The sequence below is a fragment of the Bacillus rossius genome, chromosome 3 (assembly GCF_032445375.1).
Source record: "Bacillus rossius redtenbacheri isolate Brsri chromosome 3, Brsri_v3, whole genome shotgun sequence".
Lineage (NCBI taxonomy): Eukaryota > Metazoa > Arthropoda > Insecta > Phasmatodea > Bacillidae > Bacillus > Bacillus rossius.
This window is the reverse complement of record NC_086332.1, coordinates 102,340,941-102,367,750: the sequence shown is the minus strand read 5'-3', so window position 1 is coordinate 102,367,750 and position 26,810 is coordinate 102,340,941. Positions and strand designations below refer to the sequence as shown.

General features: G+C 34.5%; 1 protein-coding gene across 1 annotated transcript in view; it reads right to left on the bottom strand.

Moving 5' to 3' along the window:
* Positions 1-26,810, bottom strand: part of LOC134531353 (agrin-like) — a 946,059-nt gene that overhangs the window by 79,961 nt on the left and 839,288 nt on the right. Inside the window, exons 16-20 of the mRNA XM_063367052.1 lie at positions 21,899-22,021; positions 19,473-19,610; positions 18,957-19,103; positions 7,529-7,662; positions 6,564-6,672 (exon numbers count right to left, since the gene is read on the bottom strand). Coding sequence (XP_063223122.1) covers positions 6,564-6,672; positions 7,529-7,662; positions 18,957-19,103; positions 19,473-19,610; positions 21,899-22,021 — 651 coding nt within the window. The remainder of the gene's footprint in view (positions 1-6,563; positions 6,673-7,528; positions 7,663-18,956; positions 19,104-19,472; positions 19,611-21,898; positions 22,022-26,810) is intronic.

Here is a 26,810-nt window from a genome sequence, read left to right as displayed (position 1 = left end):
AAATGAATTTTCTGCAGATGCAAAGGAAACTGTGGAGCGATGTGTGGATGTCGAAAAGCATGCCTGAAATGTGCTGCAGTGTGCTTCCATTGTTCTGGGGAGACTTGCAGCAACATAATGGAGCTCTCGAAATTACTGTAATTGAAGAAAATGATTTTGAAGATGAACCGCCGACATTGACGCCAGTTCCTTCTCCGGTTCTCCCTCAATCATTCAATATAGAAATAGAAAGCCAACCAGATGCTGAGCCGCAGCCTGGTCCATCAAAAAGACCGAGGACAGAGTAGTTGTGATTTAGAAAATCACCGTGGATTATGCCTACTCACGGGCGTAGCCAGGGGGGGGTTTTAGGGTTTCAAACCCCCCCCCCCCCCCCTTAGCACCAAATATTTAATTAATTTCTTATTCATCACTCAAACAAATTTCATATTAAAATTAATAAAATTTTTACCATTACAATATTTAAATTTAAGTACCGAAAACTGCTAAAATAGCACTATTTTACACCTTAAAATCCAAATTTTTCCGGGGGAGGCCCCCCGGACCCCCCGCTTTAATACATGCTTCTTAACACCCCCATACAAAAATCCTGGCTACGCCACTGTGCCAACTAGGGATACTACGTAAAAAACAACGCGCCTCCAGACTCTACCTCGTAGGTGGTGGGGAAGAGTCAATAATTAATTAATAACAAAATTGCATTATCAAAATTTTTAAATATTATCATACAAATAATAACAAGATGATTAAAAGTTATGGCAAATCATTAATATTTATTTTTATTTTTATGTATAGTTATGAATACTGAAGAATAGTATTTGTTTTGCAGCGCTGTAAAACCTTAACTAATAAATAAATTAAAATATGTTTATAACAAAAATTGTTCCTGAAAACACCATCTATAAAAATGGTCTGATATCATTTTTTTTTGTAAAATGATTAGAAAAAATGTTATATCGAAAACAGATTTTTAAGTTTTATGGATTTTTGCTTAAAACTTTTTTATTTATGGTTCCCTATTAGTTTCTCTCTTCGTTACGATGTTTCGTAACGAAGAGAGAAACTAATAGGGAAGTTGAGGTAGTGACTTCTTGAATAATTTTCATGTGTTGGAAGAGTAGTTACACAATGCTTGCTGTAGTTTATCAAGAGAGCAGAGGCATTTTGACAGAAGAGATGCATTTATCACACTGATGGTGGGCACCACTGTCTTAGTGATGCAATTGGCAATTGCAATTAGAAGGCCTGGCAGCTGTTCGGCATGACAAGAGGCTACTGCAGTGGAAGGCGGCCATTTCGTGACGTCATGGGAAGGAGCTGCCCCTGGCGAGCTGTTCATCCGAGGGGCGCAACTGACTGAGGGCGTTGCTGTGGTTGGTGTCAGCGTTTCTGGCTGTACGTGGCTTCGAGAGAGTAGCAGTTGTGAAATATTCTTTAAGGTTGGGAACCTTTTGCTGGTTTTGTTACAAGTTGACGTCATTCTTAGTAAGTTGTAAAATTTCATTTTCCTTAGTGGTGGCTGCAGTATCCTGTTTTATCGCATAATCGTTGCACATTTTATAAAAATAAAGTTTGAAAAGCAAGGGTGCAACTATAATGCGAAAAAAGCATTTTGTTTAAGGTAAAATTATTTGTAAAAACAAAACCTATGCATGGAAAGTACTTTTATTTAAAAAGTAGAGTATACAAATGCACGCCAGACAATTTAAATCAATAAGTCATGCAACAAAAACATTTTGTTCAAATTTAAAAAGAAAAACCAAAACTGTAACGCGAACGTGAGTCGGAACGCATAACTATCGTTGTAGTACACATCACGATAAAGCACGGGCTATCAAATGTAGTTAACTCGGCATTGGATAGAGCGCACGAAAAGCATACAATAGGTGAGCTATCTGTATAGATATTCGACTACGTGCGCGCGGTCTATATGACAATCAACATACCCAAACATAAATGATACTAGTGCTGGCTAGAATTTTTATAAGTGGTACACAGTGGTGACGAAGACGAAAAGATAAAGGTTATAGCGTTTGAAAACGTGTCTAAAAGAAAATTTACACATCACATCAGGCAACTTCGTATTTCTGTTAATTAAACAATTAAGCGGTAATATCCAAATGAACATTAGATTTCAACTTAAAAATACATTGTTTTATACGGGAAAACTACCTACAAAAAAGTGCTCGGAATCTAAAAACATCATGCAAAGTTTATGCCTGAAATTTTTTTCTCCAAATTTTGATGTCCTAAAATAACAGTGCGACGAATATGTGATAAAACATGGTAAATTTTTTTTCTATCAGGTTTTTTGTGGCATAATCCTGCTAGATTGTATGCATGGGATGAAGTTCAGGTAAATTGCACTGAGAAAACATGGCAAATGCGAGAATGCATGATTAATAATTTATTAACTTTAATATTTTGTGATTGATTATTTTCAGGTTTGTCAGTGCAGTTAATGGAGGTAAAACATTTGAATTGTGCTTACTGAGAAATCATGGCATCCTTTGAGAAAGCATGATTAATAATTTATTAACTTTAATAATTTGTGATCGGTAGGGACCTGAAAAATTCGCGATCGCGATAAACCCGAAAAATAACACGAATTTCTTTATTTAACAGTAGAAACACAATTTTTAATGTTTTGAGTCAATAACGCGAATTTGTTATAAACAAATAACAATTCACGATTCATTTAACGAATTTACGAGCTGGCGATATTTCCTATTGAATACATCGATATTTATCGTTTTCTTTGATATACGTGTTCTCTAAGTCGCTGTATCTAAATAAGTTCGACTAATCGATTTTGAGTAAAACATCCACACGCGACGCGAAACGATCGCCATTTCAGATTTCACTTCTTGGGTTTTGACGTGATTGTCGCATACGAGTGATTTATCTAAAGTTTCATGCCGTTATTATAAGTATAAAGATGCCAAAACTTCCAGTCAGTGTACGGCAACGAGCCGACGAATTCAAAAGTGCCGGTGTTTATGCGTCAGATGCGTCAACGCTTATGTGTAAATACTGCAACTGCAGAGTGGTATTTGAGAGGAAAGATTCCGTTTTAAAACACACAAAAAGTGAAAAACATGTCAACTCTAAAAGAAAATACACGAATGGTTCTTCTGAAAGGAAAATCCAGACGTCTGTTGTCGAGAATTTCGGAAGCGTAAATCAACGTAAAATCGACATTGAACACATGGCAATGAAAACGACAGAGGCATTCGCCAAGGCAAATTTACCGCTGGAAAAATTAGAAGTCCCACATTTAAAGTCATGGTTAAATGAGTTCGTTGAAGGTAGGATTTTTCCCCGTTGCATTCTGAGTTAAGCTCTTCTGTTTTTATTAATTCTTGGTCATTAAATATCGTATTGTTAGATCCTACAGTGCATAGGCCTAACCATGTCGGAGAGTCGGTAAAACTCGCTGTTTTAATAAAAATAATGCCAATGTCCATACACATTGATAAGCTGAAGGCATAATTTTTTTTTTCTTTCACGAGGCTGGGTATAACACAACTCATTCCCCACCCTCCTCCGTTTCTTTTTTTGCATTTTGCAATGTGTGAAAACACCGCCTCGATCTGCACACAACATACCTGCAATATTAAAAGTGTTTCCTAAAATTATTTCGGCGAATTACTCACCAAATATTTATTATATTTGTGATACACACGTGTTTAGTAAAGTAATATAATGTAACTTAAGCCTATTTAGTAAAAATATGGTGGCAAGTTGGTAACTTGTAGGCCTACTTTATTTAGTATTTTTACTGCTTCGAAGTAGACAAAACTCAAAGTACAAAAATATGACATCGCAATTTCTTTACAAAAAGTGTGTGAATTAATTTCCTTGATGTTAATAGGCCACTCTACTGTGGTATTAGAGTAAATAGGCCCAACTTACTTTTTCTGTAGCATTTTAGGTTATGTTACTTTTTTTTACCCCACAAACATTGACACTAACTTATTTGGTTTCTTTGAATGCAGAATGAATGTAAAAATAAATCCTAATGCAATAAAATGATTTAGCATCGTAGGTCTAGGCCTACCCTTTTACTAGCCTTTCCATTTTTAAAGTGCTCTATGACAAAATTCCTTTAGTGAAATTTCTTGTATTCAGTAAGTATTACTTTGTTAAATGATGATTTAAATTTGTTATTTTCTATGCAATTGTGTGTTATCAGCATATGTATTCAAAAGTAAAAATACTTAACACTTGTTTAATCAAATAATCAGACATACTTCAGAATACTTAGAATACTTCATTTGAAACATCCACGATGTCAAATTAAAAATAAATTTTAAATAAAATAACCTCGCTTTTATATCACGAATTTTTGGCAAAATAACACCACTTTTGAGAAAAAATAACCCCACTTTTTTCAGGTCTCTAGTGATCGTTTATTGCCAAATGTGTCAATGTTTGCCTTTGATGATTATTTTTATAACATTGATAGGAATTAGGTATTTTCGTCTATGATAAAAACTTTGTAATTAGTCTATTATATTTATGATTTACTGGAGCAAAAGCTGTATAACATAATTATCGAGAAGTTATCTGTTTCCACAGTTATAAAATTAATTCTAGTTAGTCATAATGATGAGTTTTTGGGGATATAACAGTTTGTGAAAAAAGTGGTAATAGACCTGTGGACATATTTAAGCTATTGGTTGTGTTTTATTGAGTGATAACTATGGTGCTTTATAATTTCTTATATATATAAACTGGGCAATTTCCTACATATGAATGATATTGAATATATATAGTACACTCATTTTTGGATACTGGCTTTGGTGTGACATGGATGTGTTAGGTAGCTGTATAATTTGGAGATCACATTATTAATTGTGAAATAAGTGCAAATTTTGTTGGTAATAAAACTGTACTTGAGATACATGTGATCCTAGTAGTAATATTATTATTTAAATGTATCTGATAAATTTATGGGGAAGGGTACATTGGTAACACAAGTTCAGGTATACCCATTAATGCTGTGCTGTAGGAAAATAGATAGTGTAAATTATCAATTGTACTTATTTATGATGCACATATGTGAAGTGGCGAGCCTGTTAAACACTACCCTTGAGAGACTGCTAGTTGCTATGTGCCCACCCAGGGCCGCAACTGGCACCCGGGGCATGAATGGATTCATGCGCCCCCCCCCCTTCTTTTTATGCACATACCACACCAATAAAGCGGGGGGTCCGGGGGGCCCTCCCACGGAAAAATGGTTCTATTTAAGCATTTTCCATACCTACATGTAACAGTTTCTGTGCTACTGTACCTTCCATGCATGAACCCACTATGTCCATAAAGTAGTCCGTATAATAACTAGACTTGTACATTAAATATGTTGAGACGTTATATTGTAAATCAGATTAGACATTCCTGGCATGCAAGTTAAAAAACTTTTTACCATTTACCAGTTGTAGTAGGAATTACAATGCAAGCGATTTCGGCGCCCCCACAGCTTTGCGCCCGGGGCGTATGCCCCGCTTGCCCCCCCCTAGTTGCGGCCCTGTGCCCACCCCCTGCCCATGGTCAGATGATGTTGGATATTTATATTTAATTATAAAGTTTGTTATTACTGTTTGTTACCCAGCTGTTCTTTTAATAAACAGAAAATCAATATTGGTCCTATGTGTCTTAGGATTATAATCTATGCTGATGCTAAAGTTGCAGCTGTTCCTGCACATTGCAATGAAATACTTTCTGTCAGACCGTGAGAATTTTTGCTCATTCTACACTATTGCTTGTGATATTTGCAACTAACAACTACTTAACTGTCCCATCGTTACACCACCTGCTTGTGGTGGTCACTGGTCAGTGTCCCTTAAGGATAGGTAGGGATACCAACTACGAGGGGGTGGTGTGACAAAATATTGTAGGTAGCATGTCTTAAATTAAATTGACCTTGAAAATAGGTCTTCTAACCATAACCCCTTATGCATAAGTAAGCTATAATTTGACATATTTACTGAACAACTATGAGTTTTAAAACTGTATGAATATGCACAAATTATGCTAATAATTATTTTACTAAGTTTATGTTGTAAACAGTTTTTCAACTATGCTGCAAATGTTTAAAAAATTCTTTAGCGTACCAACTTCTGCGCCAGTACCAAGTATGATCATCATCAAAATAAGACAATGCTTTTGACCAGGAAATAAAGAGACTGGTTACATTTTTTACAGCAATAGAAATAAAATTCAAAAATGTTTGGTAGATAAGCAGCACAAATATTTTTTGCACCTGTGAAAAATATGGGGTTGATACTCGGACCTAATAATCCTACAGAATGAAATATAATAAAATACAACTAAGATGGCAACTTCAGTTAAATTTTACTTCAAATCAGTGTGAACAGTCATTAAATGGTTGTGATGAGCTCAGGATCTCCATATAAAATTTTTGAGTCCATAGATGAGTGGGACTGAAACACCCTCCAAGGAGTTGAGTAGGTAAGGATGAAACTGAGCCGACCATACTCCCTGACGTCAACCAGCATCTAGATCGAGCCCAAACCTTCGCGGCTACATTGTGAACATACCTTTGCAAGGGCCGAGGGCTTGCACCACGATATCTTTCTGATAGCGGCACGCGAATAGCTTGAGCTGGCACTCGGAGCCGTAAGTCTGCCCATCGTTTCCGCAGACCGCCTGGAAGAGAGTTCATGCATGCCATCACGCATGCTCAACAGTTATAGTTCACAGGAGTCCGGGATAAATTGATCAAAATACAGTGAAATAAACAATAGAGGAATAAACATGAAACCATTATAAATAGGTGTAAAATAAAGGAATGTAAAAAAAAACTCATAATACTTTTTTAAAAAAGTAATTGTAAGTTTGAAAATTATTCTTGAACATAAAAACAATCTGTGCATAATGATTAATACTGCATAAAGCAAATGTAAGTTTCTCAATAAATCATCTCAACCTAATTTATTTTTTTATTTATTTAAATAATGAGTCCCGTATGGTGCAGACCTATCTATTGGTGACAAATAATTTCTAAAAATATCATTAAATTTTAAATGTCAAATCGATTATCAAACTATTCATGAATATAGAATATTTTTGGAATACTCACAGGCCCCTAATAAAGAAGGCTTTTATTATTAATCACAATTAATGTTACGCCATTGTGTTGTTTAAAGAATGATATACTTTAGTTCTAATTTGATTTCATCATTATAATTCATAATATACTTCATAATAATAAAAATAAATCATTTATAATACGTTTATGTGATGTTGCAAATGCATTATATAATAAAAAAAATGTTAACGAGTACCAAATCTACTAATAAATACCACACTCTCTTTAATATAGACCATATTTGAATTAATGTAGGAGTATACAATTTTTACACTTAAGGTCCACGCATTTTCTACATCAGGCAAAGTACAATTCAAACCGAGATTGCTTCAATGACGAGCTGGTGGGCTGAGGGCCATACCTGCCGTTCCAACCAACAAAAGAAGAGCGAGAAAACAGCACCGAGGTACTAACTTGCATGCTGTCGAAGTCTTCCGAACACACAAATCGACAAACACACTTGGCGTGGCTGTCCTGCTCCTCGCAGACTGCTCCGAAGTAGCACGTCAGCTCGGAGCACGAGGTCGGCACCGGAGTGGTGGAGTCCGCTGCCACAAAAAAGCAAACAAACCTATCAATGCAGATGGCGGTTAACAACCAAGGATACATTGGCAATCAAAGAGAAAGATTGCTGAATCGGATGCAGCTAAGAGCTAACTGAGTTTTAAAATTCAGGATGCTTCGTTTCATTTGATGACAATAACTAACCTTCCTTTTTTTTCCCTCAGTAACTATAATCTGTGGTTAAAAAATTTACGTGATGATGTTGCATTGATCTAAAGAATTAAATGTTTAGTCCTGACGCATACTTAGCAAATTTTATCCTGCGTGAAAAGCCTACAAAACAAATACAGCATGTGGCATGTCATAAAAATTCATGTTTTTAAAGCAGTGTTGGCTGATTTAAACGATTGTTTAACCATAGTTCAAACCAAGTGGTTTGAAAAAAAAATATATATATATTTTTAATTTTATTTTTAAATAAAGTATTTTCAAATAGAATATCTTAATTTTGTTATATTGAAAGGTCTAATTCCACTCTAACAATGACAGTTTGGTCATTAAAGTTTCATGTGATTTACAGTAACAAAAAATTATATACTAATCAGATCTTATCAATTAAATTATCTGAATAAGTTGTAAATCATACCCAGATAAATACTCTAAAATTAAAAATATTGAATAGTTAATTCCTATTCTGTGGGGAAATATCCTTTCTGTGGGGAAAATCCATTCTATGGAGAATCCTCTTCCTGTGGGGAAATACCCTTTCTATGGTTAAGTCCCCGTCAGATGTGCAAATTTGCTGGACTTCAGTTCTTTGATGTTATAACTTTTCGGGTTCAACATGAGTGGCAGAAAGTGGGATGTTGTTTGGCTTTCATTTGAACACAGCGAGAACCTAAATAATTAAAGTAATAAAAAAACCTGGTTTAAACCTAAAAAAAACATACATAGTTTAAACAAAAAAAACTGTTTTTTTTTTTAAAAATAGTTTTTTCCCAAACCAGTTTAAATTAATAAATGTTTGTAAAAATAGCACAATAACATTTACATGCTGTTACACTATGAGGGTTCTGATAATGATGGCATTCCAGCTCTTGTTTCTGAGAACGTTAAACTGGCTCATTTCCTACCTGTGTATTCCCAAGTGAGTCTGGTAGCCCAGTACCCAGCATACATGACTCATGTTTGAGGAGAAGTGAAAGGCCAAGAGCATTCTAATGACTATATAAACTTATTTTATACAGTTTTATCAAAGTAAATTTTTAAAAATAATTTTAAACACATTAAATTTCTAATAGGTTCACTTATGTTTAACTAGGTTGATTTTATAGTTAATTTTCTAATAGGTCACTCATGTTATTAATAGGGACATAATTTTTGTTTTTTATTTCTTAAATAATTTCATTTTTTAAACATGATATTTTAGTGTTATTGTTTTTAGTTTTAAAGATTATCTTAATTAAAAATAATTGTATTATTCAACAAAATGAAAATAAAATATTTCTTAATACTTACATTACCAAAATAATCTCATTCCGATTGACACCTAATGCACTTATTCAGCAAAATCATTATTAACAAGTATGTCTAGAACACAAATACTCAGAAAAATAAAAATAATTTTTTTTTTATTTGTGTTTGAAACATGTGCTGTCATTAATGTAAAAATTATTACTAATGTAAGACATGAAATTTAAAACAATATAATATTAATTTTTTCCAATCCATTTTAGTACAAAATTCATGCTAACTAAATTACATTAAATGATTTTGTGTCTAAAGGCTGATTGATCTAATGTTTCTAGTTAAATTTCGGTGTTAAATAGTGTATTAATTTGCACTTTTTTGTTATATGTTGTGTTGACATGCTTTGCGGTGTTATTTTGGTTTTATCGCAATTCACCACATAACCTTGTCCCTAGTAATTAATAGAAACTATTTTATTTTCAGTAATGATAGTTAAAAGTGCTAACCGTGGTCTTTCTTACATTTTTAAAATTTTGGAGGGTAGCTAGCAGTTTGATTCCCTCCTTGGCTGTGTCCCTGGTATGGGCGGACCTGATCAATTTGCTCACCTGACTGCTTCGATGAAAGCAGATCTTCGACCAAATTATTAGAACAAATTAAAGGGTAACTATTTCTTGCAGGTGAGAGGGTTTGGGACAAGGTTGAGCAACAGGTAAACATTCAACAGCAACTGAACACTAAAGTGAGATATTCAGTTTGTCGACATACTAACATCTGCATATTTACATATACATGTGTGTGTCTTGGCAATGGGAGAAATATACTTAATTTGGTCTTATATTAAATTCATACCACATAAAAAAATCAATAAACTCATATGAGGGCAATGTAGCAACCCAGATTACTGCACTACCCACTTTGTAAATGGCTTTATTGAAGATTTACTAAGTAACCAGAAATATTGCTTGTTTAAGATTTCCATCATTATAAATATCAGTTCTTTATTCTTTTGAGAAGTATTCATGCAATTGTAACATGTTTTATGAACATGATTTAATGCTTTTTAATAATTCTGATGGTGTGTTTACTTTATTGTGAAAAAGACATTTGAAGAGATTTTTACTTTATTTTGCTTACTCATTTAAGTTTTTAAGTGATTTCACTAATTAGTTTTGTATCATTTGGTAGGGTTCTTGGTTTGAAAACAGGCTGAGGCAATAATTCTGTCATTTGCGTAAGTGGTATAGAGAGAAATATATATTTTATGCGTGGGAAAATTGATCACTTGTGGGAGAAGTTGCATAGCATCATGGTCCGTTTTCACGACCAAAAAGTGATGTCATTGGTCGTAATCGTAAGCTTCTCTCTGATTGGTTGTTGATGGTGTCACAAGTGAAGTTTCTTCCCAGTTCGCAGGAAGCTTGACTCCTAGGTCACTATGTTAGTTGTCACTTGGGCAACTGTAAGGGCAACAATGTTGCAAAGAGAAGAATTTCACACTTGTGGTCCAAGCCGTGCTGTTGAACATTTTCTTTTTTTTACATTTTGCAACTATAAGTTTTCATCCACAGGCCGAGCGTACAATTGTCTGTCGGCCATTTGTACTGTGTGTCGCAAGTGACCGTGAGATTTAATTAACTGAACTGTAAGTAAATACTGAGCTGAGTTTTAGACCGTAAAATGGTGGCCATGTTCAGTGTTTGGTAAAGGATAACATTATTTGTCAAACTTTATTCATGATTTCTTTTATTTATGCAAAGGAATCTTCAAGGTAAACATACAACCTCAAAAAGAAAATATCTATGGAACTGAAATTGTTCTCGACACCCAGAAAAATTCTTCAGGTGTTTATGTATGTGAAATTCTGATACGAAATAGCTAGTTGGTGAGGTTTGGATTTTTACAACATTAAAGATTTATTGTTAATCTAATATTCTATTTTTCAAGAAATCAATACGATTGGATTCAGAAAACAGAATTATAGTTTGGATAGCTTGGTACAAAATAATGGCATGTACATACTAAAACAACTCAATTATAATACACAGTTTTTCATCACCTTTTTATAAAATTTGATGGCATCTTATTTATTTATTAATTTACAATTTGTGGCATGCACATAAACACCATTAAGTGCTGCAGGGGTATGCACGAGATAAAAGGACAAAAAATACAAACATGAATAATGAAAACACTACACAAGAACAACAGACAAGAACAAAAATAAATTCAAATAAAAATGGATAACAACAGACAACATAAATTAAAAAAATAAGTTATTATTGTTCAATTATTAGTTTCAGAAAGATCATAATTATTATAATTTGTTATGAGTTTGAATAGAATATCATTGTTTTTTTTTATTGTACATAGAGTTGAAGTCAACGGCGGTGAAAAGAGGAAACTCCTAGGCCAGTGTTATCTAACAAATATTTCCAATTAATTTTAGAATTATAACAGTTTTTTTTTACAAATAATGCATCTAAGTAAACACTTTGATCAAAAAGAGAAACTAAATTAGGATGAGGAAACTGTTTGTAAATTATAAGATTAATTAGTTTCATTTGAATATTTTTAATTTTATTAATGTCAGTTTAATTAATACTGTTTCAAACTACAAGAATATTCAAGTTTAGATCTAATTAATGAATATAAAAGTGACAGAATAATGTCAGGCGACATATGTGATGTATTTAATGAGGGCACGCATTCTACGAGAACTAGAAATTACTGATTTAACATGTTCATGAAAAAATAATTTGGAGTCTAAAATAATTCTGAAGTCTTTTAGAGAAGAGAATAATAGAATTGGAGTGTTGTCTTAAAAGTAATCATGCTTAATTGGTAGATATTTACTTTTGAAAAAAAATTATTTTTTTTCCCTTTGTTAAATGATACGTACTTGATTTCATTTGCACCAATTATGAATTTCATTAATATCAGATTGGAATAATAAACAGTAATTTGGGGAAATAATATTTCGACAAATTTGAAGATCCTCAGCGAACGAAACACCAGCAGAGTATTTAATAACAGAAGAAATATCATCAATGAATATATTAAATGATAATGATGATAGAGTAGCACCCAGAGGGACTCCATAGGTGGCTTTAAAAAAATGTAGAATTATAGTAACTAATGGATACTAAAAGAACTACGATTATTCAGTTAACTAGCGAACCAACTAATAAAATTATCTTTAAGACCAAAATTTTCCAAATTTTTTAATAGTAGGCCTACTGTGTGACTCACAGTATCAAATGATTTGGCAATAAAAAAATAGCAAGCATCAACCTGGCCTCTGCTGATAACTTCATTATAAATATTTAGAAAAGTGATTAGATTAGTAGTTGTGGACATTCCTAATCTAAAGCTGTGTTGACAGTTTGATAATCTATTTCGTACTAGGAAATTTAAAATTTAAAATATAATTTTTTCAACTATTTTTGAAAAACCACTCAGAAGTGATATAGAACGATAGTTTGACAGCATTAATTTAGTGCCACCTTTATGAATGGGTATTACTTTATAAATGTTTAATTTATCAGGAACAACATGTGTTTAAAGACTTAACTAAACAAATGTTCAAGTAGAGGAACCAGTAAATGTGAGCAACCTTTCAATATGAAATTTGGAATCCCATCACATCCAGTGAACATGAAGGATTTTAGAGCATTTATTCCCCAGAATACAAGGGATTTGATACAACAGGAACAGATATTGTATCATGAAAGATTGTCACATTAAAAACTATACAATGAGGGATTTTGGGACAAACATTTGCAAACTATTTGGCAAAAACATTTGCTAGTAAATTTGGATCACAAGATAAGGAACCATTAATACCTAATAAGTATTGTTCATTGTAAACATTTTTCATTATATTTACATAGTTCCAAAAGTTTTTTGGGACTCTTCTTGATTTTGTTGTTGATCATTCTAGTTCAATTAACTTTATCACGTTTAATGAAATATTTGGATTTTTTCAGATTAAATGAAAAATAATCATAGTAAAAGATATTTCGTCTATAGAGTTTGTGATAGCGATTTTTTTTTACTTCAATGCTTAAATTGCTTCTTTTGAAAACTAATGAGAGTATTTCTATACTCTTTTATTTATCACAAGAATGATCTCATTAATATTATTGAACATACAAGAATTTAGTTGATCCACAAGATAGTTAACATCGTAAGATTGGTAAAAGTTAGACCAATCATGTTTTTTAATTGCATTGTAGATGCCTAGATAGTCACTAGTATGATAGGATCGGAAAACAGTGGTTTGGCTTGTAGGAAAAACTATTAAATAAAATTTTTATATTTAAAGCAGGGTGATATAAATCTTCTTTTACAAGAGGTTCATCCACATTGTTTATTGAACATTCATGTTAGTAAAACAAAGATCTGAAAGAATTTTTTTTTTGGATTTAGAGTTTTATTGTATTGAATTAGGACATGACTTGATGCGAAGTTAAAAAGATCCTGAGCTTTGTTTTTTTATGTGCATATGTGAAACTGGAGTAGTTTGTTTGCTGGACCAGTTGACACCTGGAACATTGAAATCACCTAGGATCACTAGATCTTCTTGATTAGAAGCAAGTTTATCTTTAACAACTATAAATTATTAAGATATATTTGAGAGGGTAGGTAAATATTGCCAAGGATAACAGTTTTTGTAGATGATATTTTAATTTTGAGCCAAACTGCCTCCATTCCAGGACAGTCAAGATTGAATATAGATTGAGTTGATATAAAGTTAGATTTACTGACTGCTGTCAGGCCACCACTTTCTTTCAATGTTAACAAAGAATTTCTATAATTTCTGTACACAATATATTGATCAGTGAAATAGTGGGAATTCATACTAAGCTCATTTAACCAAGTTTCTGTCAAACAAATTATATCATAATAATAACAATAATGTGTATTTATCAGATTTTCAAAGAACTTAATATATGTATTTAGTTTTGAGAACTCTTACATTCTGATATAGAAAAACACACTGCTTGAGGTTTTAATGCACAGAGTTGTTTCAAAGTGCTCCTCTGGGCATCTCAGACAGGTTCAAAACAGAGTCGTTTGGTGAACGTGGTTTGGAACTAGACGTTGTTGCATTGTCAGCATTAGCGAGAGGAGGAAGAAGCATTGTTCAACTATTTGGTCTGGATGAAGTTTCCCGTAGAAGGGGCTGGTAAGGCGCCCACTTGGCCAGAACACTATATTGTTAATTCTGTTGAAATCCTCCTCAAGGACATAAATGTCAAAGAACCCATAAGTATCAAATTTGGTCTTGAGTTTTGCCACTTTGACATGTATAGTCAACAATCTCATAATTATAGGATGATATCTTGTTAAAAACAAAGGTTTTTATTTTTTTTAAAGGTTTTGAAACAGTTTTGAGTGAGATGTTTCTTATGCCCACTTGAATGGGCGTTTTCATGTGAATATGGTCGTTTGCATCTGAGTTGTTCTTTGTTGTTGGCTTCCGTGCATGTTGCACAACGATAAAACCGTCATTATCCACGGTACGTTGGTTGGAACTAGAGCTGGTCATGATAACACAGTTTTCACACTGCGTTATAAGTGGGTCATTAGACAATGTACCGTTACCAGAGGTACCGAGTGATTCCAAACTGTTAGCTTTCTTCGCGCTTGTGGTCTTTTTTTAGTATATGATTATATGATTTTTCATAACCATGTTGAGGCAGTAAACTTTCACTTAAATATTCTCTTAAACGAGTGAGTTCACGCTTGATCATTAAGTTTCTTCACGTGAATCAGCCAGCAATGTCTTCAAGACAAAGTTTTAACCTTTAAGGTTGTTGACCTTAGTACTCAGTAATTAGACAGCTTTTATTAATTCATCCATTTTATGATCTTCAAACTTATGTGTATCCGGATTTGACGATTCAAGAGTACAAACATAGCTAGATCCCATCTTCTTCACAAGATAAAATGATTAGATGAAACAAAATCTAAAGCAATTTCATCTTCTTGGGGTGATATAAATCCCCAGAAGTCAGTTTGATATAGAATTAAAGAATTAATATTGAATAGAACAAAACCACTGATCAAGTAATGCGGAGTGCGAACAAACACGTCCGGCACGGGTGAACTCGTGGCCATTACTGTCTCACGGCCACTTATATTTGTCACTAATTTATTAGGTTTCAAGACTCTGCTATGTATTTCATTTTAAGATAAAAAAAAGGGCTGCAGCTCAAAATATTGATGACTTCCTACTAGGGATGGGGCGAATATTGATTTCCTCGAATCCGAATCCTAACTCAAATCCTTGACTGGAATTGCCGAATCTCGAACCCAAACCCGAATCTTTTAACAGATGATGTCCACATATCTAATGTGAGTGAGATGTATTCTGCTTGCACTAAAAGTCCCTTGACTTTCTCACATGTAGTTTGGTACATTTCTGGTATAAGTGTATTTGCCAGAAATTTTCTCGAAACCATTGAATAACGAGGTTCCAGAAATACAATAAGCTTTCGGAAGCCTTTGTTTTCTACAACCGACAGTGGCTGATTGTCTACACATATCATTTCGGCAATAAGCCTACCTATGTGTTTTCCTTTGCCATCTTTACTTGAATACTAACATTTTTTGACGTGACGTCTAATAAATAGATGAACGCCGGCTGCACGCACGAAAAAGTGTCCCGTTACGCACATTGTTCCATTACGCTGTGTCCCGTAACACTCATTGTTCCATTACGCTGTGTCCCATTACGCTCATTGTACGCTTGCGCCGCATCTATCTCTCTTCCACTTGATTGGCCTATGCGTCCGAGGAGAAGAAAGACAGCGGCAGCACACAACCTACATCTACACGTGAACTGTTTCGTCGACTGTTTATAAAGTGAAGTGAAAAGTTAATGTGGTTTTCATTGCTTATTACAACAACAATTTCGGCAATAAAGGTTAATTATTCTTACATTTTAATAATCTGATTACTAGTATAATTTTATTTCAAGTATTTATTCTTTTATTATTAAAAAAAAAGTAGCATCTGTCGGCGAGTGCAGTAATAATAGGATATGTTAGATATTTGATTACAGTTTATTTATATGAAAACTTGTTCATAATTATACTTAAACGAAAAGTTAATGTGGGTTTCATTGTTTTTACAACAGCAATTTCGGCAATAAAGGTAAATTATTCTTAAATGTTAAAAATCTGATTGCTAGTATAATTTCAAGTATTTATTCTTTTATTATTAAAATAAAAATGATTCAATTTTATTCATAAAAGTATGCAATCATTTCATTAATGTTTGTAATGACGTTGTCACGTTAAACTATCGTCCGTAAACCGACTTTACAGACAACCAATTTTTTTCATGAATTGTGCTAGTGTGGGCTGTGTGAGTGATGGTTCATTGTTTTGAGGTTCATATAAGATTCTACTAGGCCCTGCAATTTATCCTGAACCGGAAGATTCACTATTCTCCCGTTTATCAACAGCGATTTGGGCCGAGTGGAGTTTAAGATGTTTACGTAACGCACTTGTTGTATATGGCTTTCCGCGGGATATTTTTGCACCACAAGACATGCAGCTTTGGTGGTGTCGGATTTGTCCAGAACAAAATTTTCCCATACGTCCGACATCTCTTATTGTGATTTACGTCACGTAATTGACTTAAAATCACCATTCACAACGAAAGATAAACCACATGTTACATGGAAATATTCAGTTCAGTATAAAAACTCGCACAGATAAAATCAATACCGATAACAAATTAATAAACAAACGGGACGAGACGCCATTGTTCCGTGCCCAGTGTCACCAATATTTTGTGTGTGAATTGCGTGTTGTGATGTGTGAGCCAGAGTTTAATTTATCTTTAATCATTTGAATTACATCTTACAATTATCATCAACTTTATATTTAAGCAATGTGATAGTGACAGTAGGCTAACTCAATAAAATTCAGTAGTAAACTTCAGATGCATAAATTAGAATTAACATCACTGATAAGTAGCATTCTTGCAATACAATGGCAGTGAACTGTAAATATATAAAAGGCACAAAATTATTTTAAAAAAATGCTTTAAAACTAAACTTAATATATGACTACTTAAAATATGCATACATCACACGCTTAACTGAACATTATCTTGGCCATTAATAAATATAGTTATACATAAAATGCTAAGTACATTTGCCGGTATGAATGCAAGTTATTAAAAACAATTTAAAGATTTAGCAAAAAATACCAAAAGTAACAAAATATTAAACACCATTTTAAGCTTTTTGTAAATATTTAAATTTATGTGGGCTGTAGAAAATCACAACTACAGTTAACATATTTTCTTGGAAAAAAAATGATTTTAAAAGAAATGCAATTATATGGCTGGCCAGTTTTATTTTTCATTCTTTAACTCGGGAGTTTATTATTTGAATCGTTATGTGTATGGTCTTTTTTAAACCAGGGGAACAATGAACAAGTTGGGTTGTAAGTTCTAAAATGTTAGTTCATAACAGTTTCCAAAGTTTATCAAAAACGGCGTATTAATTACAAGGTGCTGAAGTTGGTTCGCAGTGACGGGAGACCACTTACTAGGTCCGATGTGGCGCTCACCTCCAGATTACGCGTGTTAGCAAAGCAGGTTGCCTTAAGCAAAATTCTTCAGAACTTAGGCAGAAATCCGCCCAAGGTTAATTCCGGTAGAGAAGCCAGCCAAAGCTACTGGCATCTATGTCACCCGGCTCCAACAGGGAACCAATTTACAGCTCATAGTAGCTGCCAACGAAAACCTTGTAGACACTCTTGATAGCACTCTTTGCAGGCACCACTCAACACTTATAATATTTTGTAGCTTGTTTCATGTAAATTGATTTACCACGGCCCGGCCACATTTTCATATGTTTTAAAACTCTGCGGCCGCTGCGTGAATTCCCGCGACCTTCACTCCATACCGGATCCTAGCTGACTGACAGTCCAACACATTTCCATTATCTCTTTCTGCCTTCCCCTCTGTGCACGCTTACTGCCCAAACACAACACCATCGGTCCACTAATTGAACTAAATATTTCTACTCCCACTTAAAAAATAATAATTCTCCATTTATAACTCAATTGAAAATCCTCTTCAAATTACATAAAAATAAAATACTGTTTAAAATTTTGAACTGACACTTTGCTTTTATAGTTATCTGCCATATTCTAGGACTTAACCAGAGTGTCTTTTAAAGTTCATATCAACTGTCACACTATCACCAAAGAATTTCCATAAGCTTAACCAGGAAAACTAAATAACTACAAATCACTACAAAAAATATCTTACATAAAATTAATATATAAATAAATCAGGATAAAGGTAAAAAAATTATCAAGTCACTGATGTGGGAAAGGACTAAGTCACAGTAAATAGAATAAATTGAGACTTATTTTGTAAGACAATAATTCAGGAGGTGTCACAAGAAAAAATTTAGATAAAATACAGTTATATCACAGGTGCACCGCTTTGTAAGTGAGATTATTGATTATTTCAGAAAGACATTAGGCTCTTTACATGTCAAAGACTAACCTCTCTATATTTAAGGATGAAGCAGTCATATAAGTGCAAGGAAGAAGATAAGCCTTTGTCCAAAACATAAATATGTTAATGAAATCAAAGCACAGCTTAAATTTATAGGTAAACTCTTTCTTCTGAAAAACGCGAGGATCGAAAGACGGATGCATTTTAGCACCAATAGAATATAAGTTTTGAGTCAATATGTGTCTACGATATACATTAATGTAGCATTTTCTTAATGTATGTTTAGTTTATTTAGGCCAAAACTCAGTTTCAATAGGTCCATTTGCATGTTAAACAACTTTTTAAGTGAACTCTGTGTACAAAGTAAACCTACCGGATGTGCAGCCTCCTGGTCCCAGCACCTTGTTCTCGCCCGTGCAGACGGTGCACTTCTGGCCGTGCACGCCGGGCTTGCACACGCACCTGCCCGTCATCTGCTCACAGTCGTCTCTCACCGAGCCAAACTGCGAGCAGCCGCAAGCTGTCAACACACGCCACGCCTCGTCACCACTCAGCCAGCGATCATCTCGATTCACGAGGACATTGTTGGGTTCTGGACTCCACTATGTTTACATGTGGTCCAGATCACTTGTTTAAAATTTCTTCATTTACCTCAAAATAAGTTTGGGAATCACGTTCAATGGGATTATATGTTATTGTTTAAAAAAAACAGCACACAAAACTTACACAATCACCTTGAGAGAAATGCTTCAAAGAAAAACTTTTTATTTTGTTATATGTCCCAAGGTAAAAACATATCGTTCTTGAATAATTTAAATGGTATAATTATTTATAAAATAAGTTAATATTGTAATGTTACAAGCAATATAAGTGTGCATTAAGTTCTTACGTATGCAGCCTTCATGTCCTTCGGATATTTTCGGCAGTCCCCAGAATCCCGGCTCGCAGCGGTCACACTTGAGGCCTCCCACGCCTGGCTTACAAGAGCACTGCTGCGATATGGGGTCGCACGTGTCGGAGAAGGAACCTGCAACACATTGTACATCATCAGGGTGCCTTAACACCTCGTGTCGAAGAAAGTCAGTACTGGTGTAACACTAGTACTGTCCAATGTTATCAGAACGTCTATTGCAGCAAAGAAGTTGAGATAATGAATCCAAAAGAAAGGGTGGCAGAATAGAAACAGTTATATCAAATATTTCAAAACATAAAAAAAATTTAAAGATGAAATTTCAGCAACAGTCGGTTTGTCACCTGAGGGAGAAGGTACTGGCTTATAAAGTAACATAGCTCTCTGGTTCTAGTGTCAGAACAAAGTACAAAAAAAACTCACAGAAAATGTGGCTGTAATGTCATATATAACTTCTCACAATTCAAGGCAACCCTCTGCCTCCTCATGGCACTGACAGAGCAACAAAAGTTGTTTTGAAAGAGGAATCTGATGGGGCGTACGGGCTTGTTTCGCAGGAAACAGCAGATGGTCACATGCTTTCCAACCATGGTTTCAGACTGTCGAGCCTTCAGGTTATTAGGCCTCAAAAGTCTGATTTCAAAGTGAAGAAATTATGACTAACGGTATTAGCCAATGATAGCAAGCATTGTTACTTGGAATCCACGCAATAGGGTCGGGACATGTTAATCGTATGTAACTCCTTGGGTCAGGATACTTGGAGTCTATGGCTATCCAAGATTTGTCCATTGTCCTGGTGATCCACTGCCCCTGGTGAGGTCAATAGGGAGATGGTTGGTTAACAGAATGGTAAAACCTGCTAGTGTAACGGGACAGTTCCATGAAGTGAGAGTTCCATGAAGTGAGAAGTCCCTGCTAAGGTTCCTTGGTAAGCGCTGGATCAGACTGGCGTTAGACTGGTAATGGCAGTAGTTGGTTCTTATGTTTGGGCAAGCCAATCACAGAACCCATCTCAACACAGTGAGAGGCGACACTTATTTGGCACTAGTCTGGAGAGCTAGGGGGTTTTGTACAAGACTCCACTGGACCAGGCGTTCTCTAGCTGGCCGAGGAGTTCCACAGTGATGTGAAATGCTGAGGTAAGGGCCAGATAGTGATCAGGAGTGGGGATCTGGGGCTGAGTCAACTAACTGGTTAGCAAAACATTTCAATCAAGATGAAACAGCGTATCCGTTTCCCATACATAGGGGTGCTACAGGGTGGTAGTGCCTCACTGCTACAAGTACAGCATTGCATACAAGAGGGGTGGAAACACTAGACCAGATGTATATGTTGCTTTGTTTGAAATGTATCAACTCTGTAATATACATCAAGTTTCTAAATTAAAAAAATAAAAAAACCTACAGAATATGAACTTAATTTTCTTAATACTTAGTAGTTATTTTGGCTGAATTATGATACACTTATACTACAAAATCACTACAGTAGAAATAAGCATGTTTAGAACAGAACCACTCAGAAAAATAAAAATGGCAAATATTTATGTGTTTCAAAAATGTAACAAGGTAATTACTGTAAAAAAATGTTACTAATGAGATGCAAGATAAAAAAAACTTAATATTAATTTTTTCCAATCAATTTTGGTACAAAATTCATGCTAAATAAATTACATTCAATGAATTTACCATAGTAAAAAGATTGCAATTTTAGTTAATATTTGCGAAAATGCTAATTAATTTAATGTTTTTAGTACCATTTTGGTGTTAAATGATGTATCTTTTTTTCATTTTGGTGATATATTTTATATTGACATGCTCTGCAGTGTTATTTATATTCACCATATAATATTGTCCCTAACCATAATACAAAAAGTGATCATTATATATATATATATATATATATATATTTTTAAATTTTTATGATTGGCTGGAAGTGCTAAAGTGCTAACACATTCAATTTATTTCTGCACAAAGGCCAAATCTCAATGTCATTGAATGAAGAATTAAAATACTTGTGAACTACTAGTCATAATATTTGCTGATATGGTAAATGATACTTGGATGTAGTAAATTTTTTAAGGGAACTTTTTTATTTATTTATTTTTAACTGAGTTGAATAATGTGCGTGAGAATGGTGAAACATTTTTTGATAGTCTTTTTTAATTAGTTTTCCAATCTTTTAGGGTGGAATTATAATTTATTACTTTGGATTACTTTCCAAACAGCACAATGTGAAGCCACTTTGTAAATGGTTTTTCAAAAGAACTTCTCTCCTTCCTCCCTTGCCACTGGGTTATGTAGTGATGGTGATGGGGAGGGTTGGGAAAGAAACCATCCCCACCATGACTTCGCCCATATTGTTCATATTGTAGAACCAACACTTGCAAAGCAGCCTGGGCGGTGTACCTAGCTTGTTGCAGCCACACATGGACGGACAGCCTGCGTTGTCGGAGCCGAGCGCCGGAGTCTTGCTGTCGGGGCAGCAGCCGTACCACGAGTCCTCGCAGCTCTTCAGGCTCGCACTCATGTCTGCCAACCACAACAACTGCACTCACAGACGTGACTCTCAAAAACCCATACATACCCAGATTCGTCCCCCTGACGAGACAACGGGAAAGGGCACCAACGATGTCACCTTTAGCCAAAAGAAATATGTCTTATCTCCTTCTTGATCCCTGGACTGTTTCACAAAAATTTATATTTTACATTAAATTTAACATAGCTGAATATTAATTACATGCAAAATACACGGTAAAGAAATATGTTTATTTAATTTTCTCGGGCATTATAAATTCTCACATGACTTTTACAAAAATTCACATTTATATAAATAAGAAATTACTTCATGTAACCAATGCAGAAAAAAATATTATTCTATTTTTTTTAGGATCTTAGGATGATAATAAAGATTGCAAGTGAGAAAAAAATGGAGGCCTGTGATCAAACTATTTTCCTGAGATCACAAATTGACTAATTAAAAAAAAAACAAGGGCGTGAGGATTTTCAAAGTGAAAGATGCACATTTAAAAATTAAGGGAACAAGGGATCAACAGTCTTGAAGGGTTAAAGAGAAAGTGAACACGGGCTTATTTTAATGACTTTGGGCACATCTCATGACATCTCCCAAACTGCTATTTTTATTAGAGAGGTTCCAATACCACGTCTTGTGATACAGATAGGTAACCAGATGCCACTAACCCTTCCAACTTTTTTTGTATCTGTTTTTGTGTAACCTTTCTTTATTTTAATTTTAAAAATACATTTGAATGAAAGTATTGAATGTGACCTGCATTAATGAAACCATTTTAAAATAAAAACAGGCTCCACTGACACAAACACAATAAAAATAGATTTAATGAAATATAAGTAATAAAACTCAAAATTCAACAATAATATGTGCAAAAGCACAACAAAAGTACTGTACCGTAAACCGGGGCTACTTTGCTCCACTTTTTGGAACTTTTTGAACAAAATCACATTTATTACGACAGTTGTCAGAGGTAAATGTTCGGGATCGTTTACGATCTACTAAAAACTATCCAAAGAAAACGTTTAAGTACTTAAATGACGTTTTACCAAGTTTTTCTATTTTTTTTTTTTTTATTTCCTGAAAAGTGGAGCAAAGTTACCCTGGGGTTCGGGTAACTTTGCCCCACTTGGGAAAATAGATGATTTCTCATAGTAAAAATGATTTGGAGCAAAGTAAAACACTTGATTTGAGTAGTAAAACTCTTTAGAAGGTACCTACCATAGAAATGTCAGAATGGAACGAGTACAAAAACATTTTATTAAATCATAAATTATATTTGTTACGAACATCAAAATTTAAATGTCAGTTGTAAGTTCTGGGATGCTGAACATGCCCCTTTTGTTGATTTTTTTTGGAGCATTAATACTCCCAACAATCTCTTCCCAAGGGTAATGGATTGAGTCCTTCTTTTCTGGCCATTTCCAGTTCCCTTTTGCTGTCTTAACCATAGCACTCACTACAGCACCTTCTTCATTAAAACTTTCAATGATGCCAGGATAGTATTCATCTTCATAAGTCACTACAATGAAGGTGTCCACTTCCTTTTTCATAGGTTGAATGTTTGGTTTACATAGTTCCCTGTTTTCTTCTTCCATCATTTCAATTTGATTTCTACAGAATGATTCCCAGTCTTCATCAGAACTTTCACTGAGATTTGATTCATTTAAAATCCCATCATCCTCATCACTATCCTCATAAGATCTGCGGCTTTTCTTTTTGAGGGGCTTCTTAGTCTTAGATCTGACACTTTCATTAGAGGTTTTACTTGTGCTAGCGATAGAAATAAGAGTGCTATCTATCATTTCTTCATTGGACAGGCTTTTACCAGCTGGAAGTTGTACTTTCTTCCTTCTTGTAGAGTTTGTGGACTTATCGCCTACCAGGGATTTGGTTGTTTGCACAAGCTCTAAAAATGCTGAGCTCACAGCTGAGGGTTCAACTGCTTTTAGGCCTATTCTGTCTAATAGAGGTTGTATGTCACATGGATGTATTCCAGTTTTTTTTAAATCCGCTTTCAAGATTTTTTTTAATATTGGGCTCCAAGTCTTCCAGAAGTTTTTTAAGCAATGAGGGGAAGACATGTTTGGGCAAGACCCCTGCTTTCATACCGCTTGGGGTATCTTTCCAGTCACTTAAGATCTTTCTCCAAGCGACCTTCATGGGTCTAAAAAAAGCGACGTCCAGTGGTTGCTTTAGATGGGTGCTGTTTGAAGGGAGACATACAAAACTGATGGTGTTTTCTCTACACTTCTCAAAAATACTGATATTTAGGTGACTGGATAGGTTATCCGCAATCACAACTGTTTTTCCTTCTGTAATTTTAAGTCGGGGCAGGCACAAGCTCTCAAACCATTCATTAAAAGCTGGACCATCAAACCACCCAGACTTTGTGCTAAAATAGCGAGTGTTTTTTGGCCCACCTTCGGTCCAAACGTCCCACATCTGGGTACCTTTGTATACAACAAAGGGCGGCAATATTTCACCAGCCGCGCTCCCACAAATCATTACAGAAGTGCTTGATTTGGAAAAATTACAGAGTTTTTCAGGATATTTTGTTCCACGACGACAAATAACTTTCTTCTTTGAAGGATCATCTGCCAAATTGGTCTCATCTAGATTCCAAATATTTTCAGGTGGTTCATCTCTGATAACTTCTTGCAAGTTTTTAACATAATCCTGCAGGATACCTTCAGTGACTGCAGCTCGGCTTCTTTTTATGTTGCATGCCATACGTTCTTTTAATCTTGGATGACGTTTCAAGAAATGTTTTAGCCACTCAAGACCAGGCTTGTTCCCTTGAAACTCTTTAACTACACGGCTAGTTCTCTCTAAGTAGTTTTTAATGACATTTCTGAGATCTTCTGTAGTTATCGGAAAACCAAAATCACTCAATGTTTCTATGTACGAAACAAAAGATTCTTCCTCATCTCTGGAAAATATTGTAGGTTTCCCTACTTTATTAGTATGTTTCCGTTTAAGTTTATTTAAAATAGTTCGTCTTGGTATACTGAAGTGTTCTGCAGCTTGACGATGGCTGTATGAACCATCCCTTATTGCTTGCAAGCAGTCCTCTAATTGATCTGGTGAATAATATGCATAGTGTCGAACCATCTAAAAAAAAAAAAAGGTCAAGATATTCCACGTCAAAATTCTGACTTTTACAGACACGCGCAGTCCTGTAATAAGAGACATACCTATATACATTTATTTAGTAAAATCATTAAAAAAAAGAGCTAATATTGCTGAAAATAAGCAAGAGTTTAATGTGGGGTAACTTTGCCCCACTTTTGTTGCTGGAGCAAAGTTACCCCATTTTCACCAGAAACATAACCTATAAAACTAAAACATTTATAAGTTGCAAAAAACACATAGTAGGATGAGATTAGCAATGTAATTTTATTAACAAATAGTTGTCCTACATAAATAAACATCTTTGCTTACCTTCAGATATCTGCTAACAGGTCGAAAACACCACTTTTTTTGAAGTAAAATAACAGCAACATTTCACACAACTTCACAAGCCACACAAAACAACTATCCAATATGACGGAATGGCTTGAAAATGATGTGTGGCCCTACTAGTGGTGTTACCTATCAGATAAACTCAAAACAACACGTTTGCAGTTCATTAATTTTCTGTAATGTTTTGAATCAAATTTTTTTGTCTTTGGGGCAAAGTAACCACCTGTGGTGCAAAGTACGGTTTACGGTACAAACAAAATCAAAGCATGAATAGTTTGAAACATTCTTCACACAGTTAATGTCCATCAAATGAATGAGCATGGTTATCGTCCATATTAATATAGAAATAACAAAGTAAGACACAAAGGTAAGCTATTTTCTGCTCCTGGTTTGTTAGCTATAATAGGTAAATATTTCTAGTAAGTGTTAACATGAATAACCCATTCTATTAAGAACAGTTATCATGAAGATAGGATTCTATTAGGAAATTCTAATTTATAATCATATAAATATTAATTATTTTTATCATTTAAATCTTGAAGACTCTGAGCTCACGTAAACTAAATGCCTTTTTTTTTTTTTTTTTCATTCATGCTACTAGTTTGGGTGCCATCTAAGTGGTGTGTGAAATAAGAAGCTTTTCTGTGCAGAATATGCTGTGTAAGCACATTTTAAGTAGCATCAAATTTTTTTTTGAATCTTGATTACCAGTACAATTAAATGGTTGATCTTCGTGTACGTGCAAAATGTGTTTTTAATGATCAGGTGATGGAAAACTACACCAACTGCACTGCAATGCTGTGAACTTACAAGTACCATGCCAAAATATATGATATGAGAATTTAGTTTGACGTGAACCCAATGTGATCACCAATAATCACCCTTCCATCCTGCCTCCGCAATTGTTTAAATCTCCCACCAATATGTGTGCGTATGTTTCATTAAATATGTAGAGTCAGTGCCACTTTTCTGTTACTTATTTTCATTGCAGTTAATACTGTCAACTTTTAATTCAATGCCGCTAGTGTATGTTTACACTTCAGCTGCTAAAACAGTAAGGCTGGAATCATGGGTTTCGGAATTCACCCTGTTCCTAAATTATTTTACAAACTGTTCAATTGAAATAATAACTTAACTAAATCATATCATTGTAAAAGGGTCTCTGTTTAATTATAAGGATTTTATTAAAGTATTTGCTTTTGTTTGCCCTTGGCTCGTTTTTGACATCAACCAAACAGTCATAAAGTTCAGCGGTCTGACTCGGACACCTTCCCACGATCACTGAGCACTGCGCTCAACCCAGTCTCTTGAGATAGCCGACCGAAG